The sequence below is a fragment of the Cyprinodon variegatus genome, unplaced genomic scaffold (assembly GCF_000732505.1).
Source record: "Cyprinodon variegatus isolate N-32 unplaced genomic scaffold, C_variegatus-1.0 Scaffold416, whole genome shotgun sequence".
Lineage (NCBI taxonomy): Eukaryota > Metazoa > Chordata > Actinopteri > Cyprinodontiformes > Cyprinodontidae > Cyprinodon > Cyprinodon variegatus.
Window position 1 is genome coordinate 359,417 of NW_015150869.1, and position 11,962 is coordinate 371,378.

Consider the following 11,962-nt stretch of genomic DNA (forward strand, 5'->3'; position numbering starts at 1 on the left):
GAACTGTGCTCGCAAGTTTTGAATTAATGTGGGTGTTAATTATAAACTTTGGTGACTGTTAATTTAGAAAAATATTTTGAGTTCTTATGATTAAACAGAGAGATAATAAAAAATCGGGTTTTCCTTTTTTTTTTTTTTTTTTTTTTTTTTTACAAACGTAAAACCCCAAAGATATGAAATCATATTGCTTTTCACAGGCTTGCACTACTTTTTATTGCTCTATCAAATAGCTCAAATAAAATACCCTTTGACTTAAGAATTAATAAAAACTGAAAAAGTTGTATATGAATGTATATGAATATGTTTGCATGACATTGTAGATATTTTTTGTCCAACAATTTTTGAAAAAGATTTGAAAAGCCCGAGCTATTAACAGCTTAAGAGGCTCTGCAACCGATCATTTTTTAAAAACAGCCACTGATAGATTCTCTTTTATCAATGCAACAATACAAAGAAGAAACTTACAACCTTTAAAAATTATCCCCTGTTGTTGCTTTTGGGACATTTATTCAGAGGCCTTTGACATGCAGTCAAGCAGTGGATATGCACATGAATAGAAACACTCATATAACTTCTATAAGTTCTGAGAGCAACTGACCCACTGCAGAGTCTGTTTGTGTCGTATGGACTGTCTGAATTTCTGGTTTGCTGATGGCTCAGCTCCAGGAGCTGCTCAACATCTAAAACACACTTTCCATGCCTGGTTGCATACCAGAATGCTATCAGCTCTCACTTAGTGTCACATTTCTGCCAGGAAGAAGTCTGTAATAGAACAGAACCAAAGCAAAGTGTGTGGTTGTTTGTGCCTGTGCATGCGGACATATTCAAGTGGATGGAAGTGGGGCAAGAGTCTAAATAAAAACAACACAGGGGGCATATTGGCCCATTTCTGATGCTGCAGGTTAAATCTTCCAATCGTTCACATTTCCTCTTCCTGCATTCAGTACAGAGGAGTCAGAGCTCAGATAAGAAGTGGTCCGGTAAGCAGACCTCCCACAAATTATTTACGATGCAGCTGCTGCTACGTCATGCCACATCATATGAGTCAGTTAAAGAGCGGACAACTCAAGGACCAGGCTAGATCTGGATGTTCATGCAGACATAACTAGGTCAAGTCTAGATTTGGTTAGTCTAATTTAGTTCCTATGAATTTCAGCTCACACAGATGCATTTTACTGTCTCTGCCCAACAGATTTTCATTTAAATAAAATAACAACGTTGCCCTACGATGAGGCGGCATCCGATCCAGGGTGTACCCCACCCCTCACCCATTGACAATTCCAGATAGGCACCAGCGACCCCTCACAACCCCAGCTGGGATAAGCGGTTAAAACCAAGAGATAAAAAAACAATTTTCCAGATTTGATAAAAATACAAAGAAGGGGAATAAATTCAGTAACCACTATATTCAGGTATTAGATTATAGGCAAAAGGACCATCTTCCAAACCATGTTAATAAATACAGAAAGTAAAAGATTTAATGTTTTGCAAGAGTATTTCATACTCCTTGAACATTTTTACATTTTTCAGCCAAAATCTGTATTTTTTCGATGTTCAACAACCCAACACAGCAGAGGATACATGCTTTTTAAAGTGTTTAACCAGTCAATTGTATAGTGTACAAATGCATTCAATAACCCACTGATAACACTTTGTTGGACCACCCTTAAATTTAATTAAACCTTCAGATCTTTTAGTGTGACTCTATATTTTTGCTAAATGGCTCCAGCTCAGTTTTATCAGAGAGAAAATATCAAAACATCCATTTGCAACTTTTACATTCTGAACCCAAAATTACCTTACACAAATAATATTCCAGATTTAGAAATGGGTAAACTGATTAAAACAATGACATCCATGCCATGTCATTCTAGCTGACTTACACAGAAATTGTAAGACATATTTATTAAAAACAAAATATAAAATAAAAAGAAATTAATCAGCAAAAATAATATATACCATCAAAAGTTGTTAAAAATAAAATATGCAAATTCTAATTAGATGGTCAAGACTTGTCAAAGCCTTTCTATTACTGGTGATTATTTACCCATATATAAAAAAAAAATGAATGAGGTATCACTGGTTCGAGCTTGTCTGCTTAACTGTTTCTTTTCTAGACAGAGCCACCTGAGGCACTAGAACTGGTAACTTTTCTAACATAGAAAGTATTTTTAGAGCAGTGCTTCTATGTTCCTCTTGTATGTCTGCTTCTCTCCCCTTGAACCCCAGTCAGCCTTGGCAGAAGGTTGCTCACAGGAATCCTGGTTCTGCTGGGGGTTTCTTCCTGTTAAATGGAAGCTTTTCCTCTCCACTGTCACTGCATGCATGCTCTGTGTGAGGGATTGCTGTTGAATCTTTGCAATCAGCTGGTTTTCCTTAGAAAGAAAACGATTTACCAATCTGCCAATTTGATATTATTTAACTGTCTCTGTAAGTAGCCTTGACATGATGTGTTGTGAATTGGAGCTATATAAATACATCAAATTGCATTGAATTGAACTGAATCATGACTTGAAGTGAACTGAATTGAAAGACCTATATAGAACCAGTTGGTGCAGGCTGAACTCTACAGTGTCTGAGGTATATTCTGTCTTTGTTAATTCACACATAAGTTGTGTATATACATATTTAAACTGAGATATTGGATGCTAATGGAGACATAGACCTATGAAAAATGTCTCATATGACCTGATTTTTTAATATCTCAGAAGATTCATCTAACTTTAGTTCTTTACCTCACTGTGTGTGTCACTATTTTCTATTTTCCTCCAAAAGTTCAGAGTTGATGTGAGGGACCATCCATTTCACGGAAAGTGAGATACAGACCTTTCAAGCCTTTTTTTTGTAACCAAGCTTGAAAGATCAGACCCTAGGAGATGAGCAGACAGATAAAAACACAAGTAAACAGGGAATTCAAAAGTGGAGGGGAGATTTGTGACATGGAGGATAGGTGAGTACAATCAGAGTCAGAGCAGAGAACTGAACAAAAGGAACAGTGAAAAATTTAATGGACAGAGGACCCAGAAGCAGAACACATGATATAAAGATCAATAAGGAAAAACGGATGAACAATAAAAATAGGGGAAAAAAATTAACACAGAAGAGAATACAAAACCTGCTTAAAAACTCAACACTAGAATTAACATTTGAGAACAATAAATAAACTTCTACAGGGCTCAACTTTCTTCTTTTTATTCTTCACAACTTTCTTCTTGACCTGTTTGCAGTCTTCCTTGGTTTGTTTCTTGTGTTCCCCAATAGACCATTGAGATCTTCACAAGTGAATAAGGTCAATTAAAAGCATCTGAAGGAGTTGTCACACTGGAATTCATCTGAGTAAAGGGCAATGAATACATTTCACTACTCTCAGATATTTATATCTAAAGAACTTTCAAAAGCATGTCTCCTATACCTTCAACTCATCTATCACAGACAAACTCCCTAAACTCCTTTGGGATTTGTTGTTGTAATGTGACCAGAGGTGATAATGTCCAAGGGGTATGAACCTTTTTGAAGCATCTGGACAGTTTTGATTTCACAGAGATGGTAAGGGTCTGACCTAAAGAGGCCTAATAGAGACAGGGAGGGTGGTGGGACTAGTCAGTAGATGGAGGGTAGAGGTGAACTGTCCACAGGGTGTTAAGTGGCGATAGATGGTGCAGATCTGACACTTCTCTGTTTAAGGGCTTTGTTGTGGTGTGGCTGCAGGCTGCTGCAGGGGGATCCACGGCAATGTGGGAGAAGAGACGGTGAAGGTAGTGATGCTTTGCTTGCCTTGTTTCAGTAACAAGATGTCTTATTTATGCACTTGTTTATGCACAGATTGTTGATTTTATACACTTGTTTTATTACATACCTATGTCCACTGTTTTTCTTTAAAACATGAGAATTTAACTATTAATGAGCCCAAGAGGGTGAAAATATTGTCTCAATCTGTAAGTAAAAACAGAAATATTTCTTATGGTCCTGTTGTATCTTTTCTGTTGACTTGTTGCTTTATTGCAGATTCTGAAACCATTTACAGGTTTTAACTATAGTCACTAGGCCTTGAAATATGTGTGTAAATTGGCTTAAATTACACAAAAGTATGATATGATATTCTTGTTGAAGTTAAAATGTAAATACAATATATTAGAATATGTGTACAAACAGAAGGGAATGCATCTAAATCTGTCTGTGTGAGAGAATGACAATGGACCTAACATGATCTAACATTTTATTAAGCAATCTCCTAGTAAAAATGTGCATGCAGCCACGGAGACTAAGATGGTGTCCATGTCGCTCCTTCAGGACACATCACTCTGCTGTGTTGTTCCAGGTGGGACCATGAGGGTGATCCTGGACCTGCCTTATGTCTACTCCATCATCATCTCTGCAGTGGTGGCCATCGTCTACACCCTGCTGGGAGGGCTGTACTCTGTGGCCTACACTGATGTCATCCAGCTTATCCTCATTTTTGTTAGCCTGGTGCGTAAATGCTAACCTTTGGGTTTAGGGCAGCAGTCTGTTTTTTTTTTTTAAGGAGTTTAAAGGGAATAAAAAGACATTAAAATGTTTTAGATAAAGCCTTAAAGCCTCACCTGCTGGAAAAGTATTGAGATTATGTTTTTGTGTTTACAGTGGGTGTGCGTTCCCTTTCTGTTGACCAATCCTCACTCCATGGACATTTCGCTCACAGCGTACAACCAGACTTTCCAGGCCCCCTGGGTGGGCACAGTGGAGCTCAATGAGGCCGGCAAGTGGTTTGACGACTTCATGCTGCTGGTGAGAGGAGCTTTGGAGGAAAGCTCTGCATTAATGCAGGGGAGGATAAATGATATTTCCTGCCACCTCAACACTTAGATGAAGTATAGACAAGTTGTTTATCTTAATAAGCTTTTCATTAGGTGAGAGAACAGCCAAGCATAACAACAGTGGGTGTTTGTGTGTGTGTGTGTGTGGGGGGGGAGTCATGTCTCTTCCTCTTGTCCTATATTAGAGGCTATTTCCTGTCATCATGTCGGAACTGTGTGTTTTTTTAATCAGGCTCTGGGCGGATTGGCCTACCAGGCGTTCTACCAAAGAATCCTTTCCTCCTCATCTTACACCCAGGCTCAAGTGACCTGCTTTGCTTCAGCAGCCTTCTGCCTGGTGCTGGGTATCCCATCTATCCTGGTTGGGGCTGTGGCTGCATCTACAGGTGCACCTCTTTAACTTCAACCTGATGAAACGTACAATATGAAATCCTCCGGTTTATTGCCCATATGTGTATTTTCCCCACTAAGACGTTAGGATCAGCATTATTTCTGCATGGCTCTCAGTATCCCTAAATGTTTTGTGTAATTATTCCCAGACTGGAACTCAACTACATATGGATTGCCCAGCCCGTATGAGCGCAGTGAAGCGGGATCCATTCTCCCTATTGCATTGCACTTCCTCACACCCACCTATGTGTCCGTCATTGGCATTGGAGCTGTTGCTGCTGCTGTCATGTCCTCCATGGACTCCGCCCTACTCTCCTCGGCTTCGTTGTTCTCTTCAAATATCTACAAGAACATCATCAGGAAGCAAGTAAGATCACGGGAGCATAATGAGTGAGCTGCAAGAAAATTTTGATTTTTTCCACATTTCGTCTTAGCTCTAGCTTCTGTTTGAAATGGTCCAGGTTTAAGACCAACATCCAACTGGGACTTTAATGTTTATTTTTAACGATGCTTTAAAACCAATGCAAGGAAACTAAGATTATTGTTAATGAAGAACAGGTAAAACATATTGCCTCTGCCTTTAGAACACATCAAAAGAGTTGCAGGTGTGATTATAATCAAAGATGGTTCCAGTATTGACTCAGAGGAACATATAAAGATCTCACTTTCCAGATTTGTGTTAAAAAAAAAACACTGATTTGCTATTGTTAAAACCATTTGTAGGTCATATTTTTTTTTAGGTGAAATACCTGTGGCTTAAATAGGAAGTACAATCAAAATATTTACATTCATGTTTTAAGTGTTAATCTCTCAGTAATACGATTAGATCTTTCCAAAGACCAACATTTCTCAAAGAGTACAATGCCCCCCTTATCAAAAAGGCCACTTACCGCACCATTAGATTGAACAGCTAAATGGTAAATCTCACAAAAAAGAAGTGAATTCACTCTCATTCTAAATGACAGGTGTAGTTTATCTTTTCACTTGCTATTATAGTCTATACAGATGAAAGGAGAGTTGTTGAACCCAGAGAAACATTAGTGTAACGGCATTTCAGCACTAAATGAATTCTGCATCTGATGCTCCACTTTGCTGTTGCTTTTCATGTCCTAACACAAAAGTTTTTATATTATTCACCTTTGTTATTTCTCCCTCAGGCCTCAGACAACGAGATGCAGTGGGTGATCCGGATCTCAGTGGTAGTGGTGGGTTTAGCTGGCACTGGCCTCACCTTCTTGGACAGCAGCGTCTTGGTCTTCTGGATCGTGGGCGTAGACATGTCCTACACCATAATGTTTCCTCAGCTGGTCTGCGTCCTCTTCTTTAAGGTGTCCAATGGTTATGGAGCCTGTGTGGGCTACATCCTGGGCTTCGTCATGAGGGTCCTGAGTGGCGAGCCACTCATAGGCCTACCACCCGCCATCAGATTCCCTGGCTGTCGGTTGGACAAGGAGGGGAAATTGACCCAGTTCTTCCCCTTCCGCACAACTATAATGCTCATGTCATTGCTGTCCATTTTATTCTTTTCTTGGTTGGCATCCCAAATTTTCAACAGAGGCCTTCTGTCAAACAAGTGGGATGTGTTTGACATCAAACGCATGGAAGCGCAGACGGCTAGGGCTTCAGATAGTAAACTCTCAGAAAGCAAAGAGGATGGCCCTGCAGCCAAGCAGCTGCTGAACACCACCAGTTTGTAAAGAGGCTGAGGTCTGTGTGCCATAGAGGGGGAACAATAAAAATAGATTCCGCAACATGCACAATTTCTGTAAGTTCAGATATCGTAAGTTTATAATGAACACTTATGGTGATATGTCACTGGAATGAAGGCACTCCAGATATTAAGATCAGTTTTAAACAGAAAGCCATTTGAAACATATTTTATATAAAAGTATAAAACTCTTTTTTTTAATTGTTAAATTTTAATACAGAAAAAAGCTCTTTGCTTTATACCTACCAAAGAAAAGAGTTGCCTATTTTTGATATGTTTAAACAAGATTACAAGTTTACTGTATGGACTGTTTATTAAAAAAAACAAGCACTGTCTGGAAAACAAAACAAAAAAACACTGCAACACACAGATACAGTGTTGCAGTTATTGCATTTTCTCTGCTTGTGAAATCTAAAGAGGATTGAAAAAAACAAGAAACCGCCTCAGTTTCATAGCAGAAGAAACATGTTTACACAAATCCACAGTAAATAAATCCACAGCCTCATGAGAGAGGTGGTTTAAAACAATAATGTTGTTTAATTATTTGTATTGCAGAACCTAATACATTTCAAGAATAAAATCTTATGAATTAGTTTCCAATATGTTGTTTTAATTTCATTGAGGTAGTAGACTGTAATGCATGCAGTCCAAACACAGGATCTGGACTTGTGAACACACAGTTTCAGTTCGCTGGCAGAGTCAGGATGTATAATATCACATTAGCAATTATAGCTTATTAGACAGAATATAAAGGAAGTTTTAAACACAGGGGTCTAGTAATTATTTATATTTACTCAGATATATTTAATTGAGTAACAATAAAATATGCACTTTTATGTTGTATGTTTATTGTGCCATACTTTTTATTTTTACTTAAGTAATATTCTTGTAAGGTATCGCCCTCCTACTCTAATAAAATCTCTCCTTTGTCCTCTGTGAGTAATTTCACCTATTCTAGAATCAGGTAAACATACAGTAAACAGCAGATATTAACTGTGGAAGTTTGTTACCCTGTCCTAACATATATACAGTTCTCATTGGAAAGACTGGTTTTCTAAGTGTTATTTAAATAGAACAATATATATTAGTCCTTGTGCATAAATTTGTTCTTTTATATCCATGAAATTTATTGTTATTCTTTAGGCATTTGAGTCTTTAAAATGCCTGAATTTATACATTAAGTCTGTTTGCCAGCATCATTTATAAAAAATATAATCTGATGTTATTGTCCAACATTTACTCAGTACTCAAGTAGCCTTTTTACCCAAAACTTTTTTTTACTTGGGCAAAACATTTTAAAGTAGAGCTATTTTTACTTGAATACAACTTTAGGGTACTGTACCCACATCTGGTTTTAAATATGTAGATACTGGTATGTCCCACTTTGAACATGTGTTCTCTGCTCAACCACAAAATAAACCTAGAAAGGCTGTTTTGAAGTAACGATTTACCCCTTTGTGTTTGATAAAAATACATTTTTGGTGAGGCTAAACTGTTAGCCTTAGCTTGGTCATTGAATTGTGTCATTGTTTTTGTAAAATAAATATATAGTTTAAAAAATGTCTAGACAGAGGGCTATATTAGATATTAGTATTGTCACAAAGGGGGAGGTTTGACAGGAGGACCCAAATGCAGACTGAGCTGAAGGAGTTTACTTGAAGGTTTAATAACAAAAGTTCAACAGAAGTAAAAGTCCAAAAACATAAATCCAGCAAAAATCCAAAAATTCTGAAAACCAGGAATACTCACAACAAGAAGGGGACAAAGTAATGACAACAAATCAGCAAAGAGTGACTGAGCAGAAGGAGAATAAATGGGAGAGAGAAACAAAGAACGGGCTAAATAGCAGATTGGAAGCTGGTGTGAACAGAGGCAGGAAGGGAGCTAGGGTAAAGGAGACTGAGACAAGAGAGCAAACAGGAAATATCTAAGAACTCAAATACAATCAAAAATACCTAGAACACAAGAATCGAAATAAGACCAATGAAAACTCAGAGATAAAACTTAAACAAAACCAAAACCATGACAAGTATATTGGCATGTCATTGAAATTTTGCTTTTGTTTTTTGGAACTTGAAGCCTGAGGTCATAACTTGGTTTACAAATCAAGAGGTGTAGGGTCCTCAGATCAATTTCAGAAATCAAAATCAATAACCATCCAAAGGCAAAGCATATTAATCACATAAACATCAGACGAAAAACAACATTTCTGCATAGATTTAGTTTTTCCTCGTCATCTTTCCCTGTTTTAACTGATTTAAAACTTTACCCAATTAATACCTTGGGTCATAAGCCTTTTACACTTTTATGTTTGGGGGTCAAACCTGAATATTATGGAAACCCCTGCTGTACAGTTTAAGCAGTTAATATTTTAAGTTTTTTAACCATATTCCCTTGATTCTTTTCTTTGGTTTATGTCAGGCAACATTGCTGGCTATAAACAGTGCTCTAAAATGTCCCAGCACATATTTGGTAAGATGTTTCTAAATCTTTGTAGTTCATGAGTTGGTTAACACAAGAAATTGGAGAGTTAAATCTGATATCTTTGCTTGTTGTGGCTGTGGATGAAATAGCTTTAGACTCAGTAAAAGCCTTAGTGAGAGGGTTTGTTTTGCCTCTAAGGTTTCAGGTAATCCTGCACTTCTTACACCTTTCTGTCAAATAGTTCTTTTTGTTTTGTTTTTAAACAGATACTTTCCTGAGACACCGAATTTCAAAGTGCTTAATTTTTCTATATTTGATGATCAGGTTGTTAAAACTTTTAAGTTTCCATCTTTATGACATAAACTGACTTTTTTATTGTGCAAAGAGATTATTGTACATTTGTAAAACCTGGCATTCTTTGTTAATTATCATTAATAATATTGCGTTATGTTGTACTTCCTAACAGCTGTTTAATTCACTTTGCTGATACCTAATGGAGGGCTATCAGTGACTTTTATCCAAACAAAGATGAATAGAAAACGATCCCTAGGTTGGCATGCTGGAAACACAGATATGCATCCTTGATTTTATAAATCCAGTACTGATTTCTACATTGTATGATCATTTTGAGCTGTATATTGACATTTTTGTATTATGGTTTAGTGGAATGTATATTTAGAAATGTTGATCTAAATTTAAATGTCTGCCTTGAGTTTTGCAGAACATTACAGTGTTTTTTGTCCATCAGAGTATCTTAACTACACAGTTTGCCTTTGTGTGAATAAACATGCTTTGGACATAACAGATTGGCCTAAGAGTATCTTGGAGACATTAATCCATCCTTAGTGAGATACGGCTGGATAACTGTACCACACTTTATTTTGGCATTAGTGGGTCCTTAATCAGTCTTCAGGTGCAGAATGCTTGTCGATATGTTTTATCTCAAAAAGATTTGAGTACAATCTACTTGCTGCCCTTCCATTATAGGATCAGTTTTAAGATTATGTTATGTGAGATCTAGTCTTCTTAGTTGAGCCAACTTTTAGCTCTTGTCATTACCTAGAACCTAGCATAAGCTCAGAGGGGACCTGGTCTTCTCTGTTGGCAGTCTTAAACTGATCAATGATCTGCTACTGTACATTAGAAAGTATTCTTCTCATCCTTTTTCAGTCTTTTTTTTTAAACAATATTTTCTCTCTGGCTTTTTAAACTTAGTTGGGTTTTGATTTTATGTCGATTTATGTTGTTTTACATTGTTTTTTTCCCCAAATATTTCATTATTTTTTATTTTGACTTTTCTTTGTGTAACCTATATTTCACTTTTAATCTGTATAGCACTTTAGCCTCAGTGTTTTAAGTGCTTTATAAGTAAATAAAGTTGGATGGGATTGGATCCTTGTTTCTGGTACCATTGAATTTTCCCTCTGAGGGATAATGTAGGATACTAAATGAATTCTGGCTGCAATAGATTTTGGTTTTGTCATCTGTGTGTTTCAATTCCCCTTATTATGTTTCGTTTTATTTAAACATGATGTTATACTTGTTGTCAGTGGTGGGCAGAGTTAAACCAAAACTTTAGCTTCAATAAACTACATTTATAGAAGCTAACAATATGCCATGATAGCAGTGGTGGCTGGTGGAGTTTTTTCCAGGGGGCTATAAATTCAAAATAGACAGCAAACCAATCAAACATATACTAAGTTATGACACCATTATATCTATAAGAATGCCAACAACAAAAAACAACATTATAAAAATGAACAGGTTTTCCTTTTTGTACATACATCTTGCCCTTTGCAGGCTTTGTGAAGGCAAATCTGTGTTTTGCATGGTCCAATATTGTGTCACAAACCTAAAAAAAATAATGTACTTGTTTAATAACGGAGAAGCTATTAGTTAGCTTAGTTAGCTTCATGAACTAAGAATTACATTAAGAATTTGTTTATTTAAGAGCACTATGCAAATGAATAAACATCTAGAAAAAGTACACTATATTATATTATTTTCCATGTGAATCCCAGCCGCACTACGAGTGTGATGACAGTTCCTTCCACCTGCAGCCCTCCTATGCCCCAAGCTCTCCTAACAACTTTTAACAAGTCCTTTTAACAACTTTTAACAAGTCCATGGAATGCGGCACTACAACGGAAATTACTTGTGCAGTGTACAATGTGCAATTACTATTTGATACCCTGTGCAATAACCTGTTTCTCTATATTTGACACCCAGTGCAATAAATATATATATAAATATCCATCTATATATAGATACCCATGTTGCCACGCTGTGAAATAATCCTGTATAATGATCCTACTACAAAAAACAAAAAACAAAAGATGTCATAGGTGGACATACTGTAAATACAAGATATAAGCCATGCACCCTTTTCTTCCTTTGGCACATTCTTCTTCTTTGACTATTTGAGCTGATGTAACGAGTACATGTCTCCACTGTGAGATCCATAAAGTGAATCAATGAATTGGCTCTAAGGGGAGCGGAGACAGAGGAGATTCTGAGTTTACTGAACAAAACCGGCTCCCGACCAGGTTGGCTCTGGGGAGAATGTTATACAGTGACTGAAACAAAGGTTGAAGAAACTCTCTTTGTGAAACAGAAAACTGGTTTAGAAAACTTAGCGTTTTCAGTA

General features: G+C 36.9%; 1 protein-coding gene across 1 annotated transcript in view; it reads left to right on the plus strand.

The window, feature by feature from the left end:
• Nucleotides 1–10,577, plus strand: part of LOC107093245 (high affinity choline transporter 1-like) — a 21,766-nt gene extending 11,189 nt beyond the window's left edge. Inside the window, exons 5-9 of the mRNA XM_015388182.1 lie at nucleotides 4,319–4,467; nucleotides 4,621–4,764; nucleotides 5,026–5,179; nucleotides 5,333–5,550; nucleotides 6,341–10,577. Coding sequence (XP_015243668.1) covers nucleotides 4,319–4,467; nucleotides 4,621–4,764; nucleotides 5,026–5,179; nucleotides 5,333–5,550; nucleotides 6,341–6,880 — 1,205 coding nt within the window. The 3' untranslated portion in view covers nucleotides 6,881–10,577. The remainder of the gene's footprint in view (nucleotides 1–4,318; nucleotides 4,468–4,620; nucleotides 4,765–5,025; nucleotides 5,180–5,332; nucleotides 5,551–6,340) is intronic.
• Nucleotides 10,578–11,962: the final 1,385 nt, after the last annotated feature.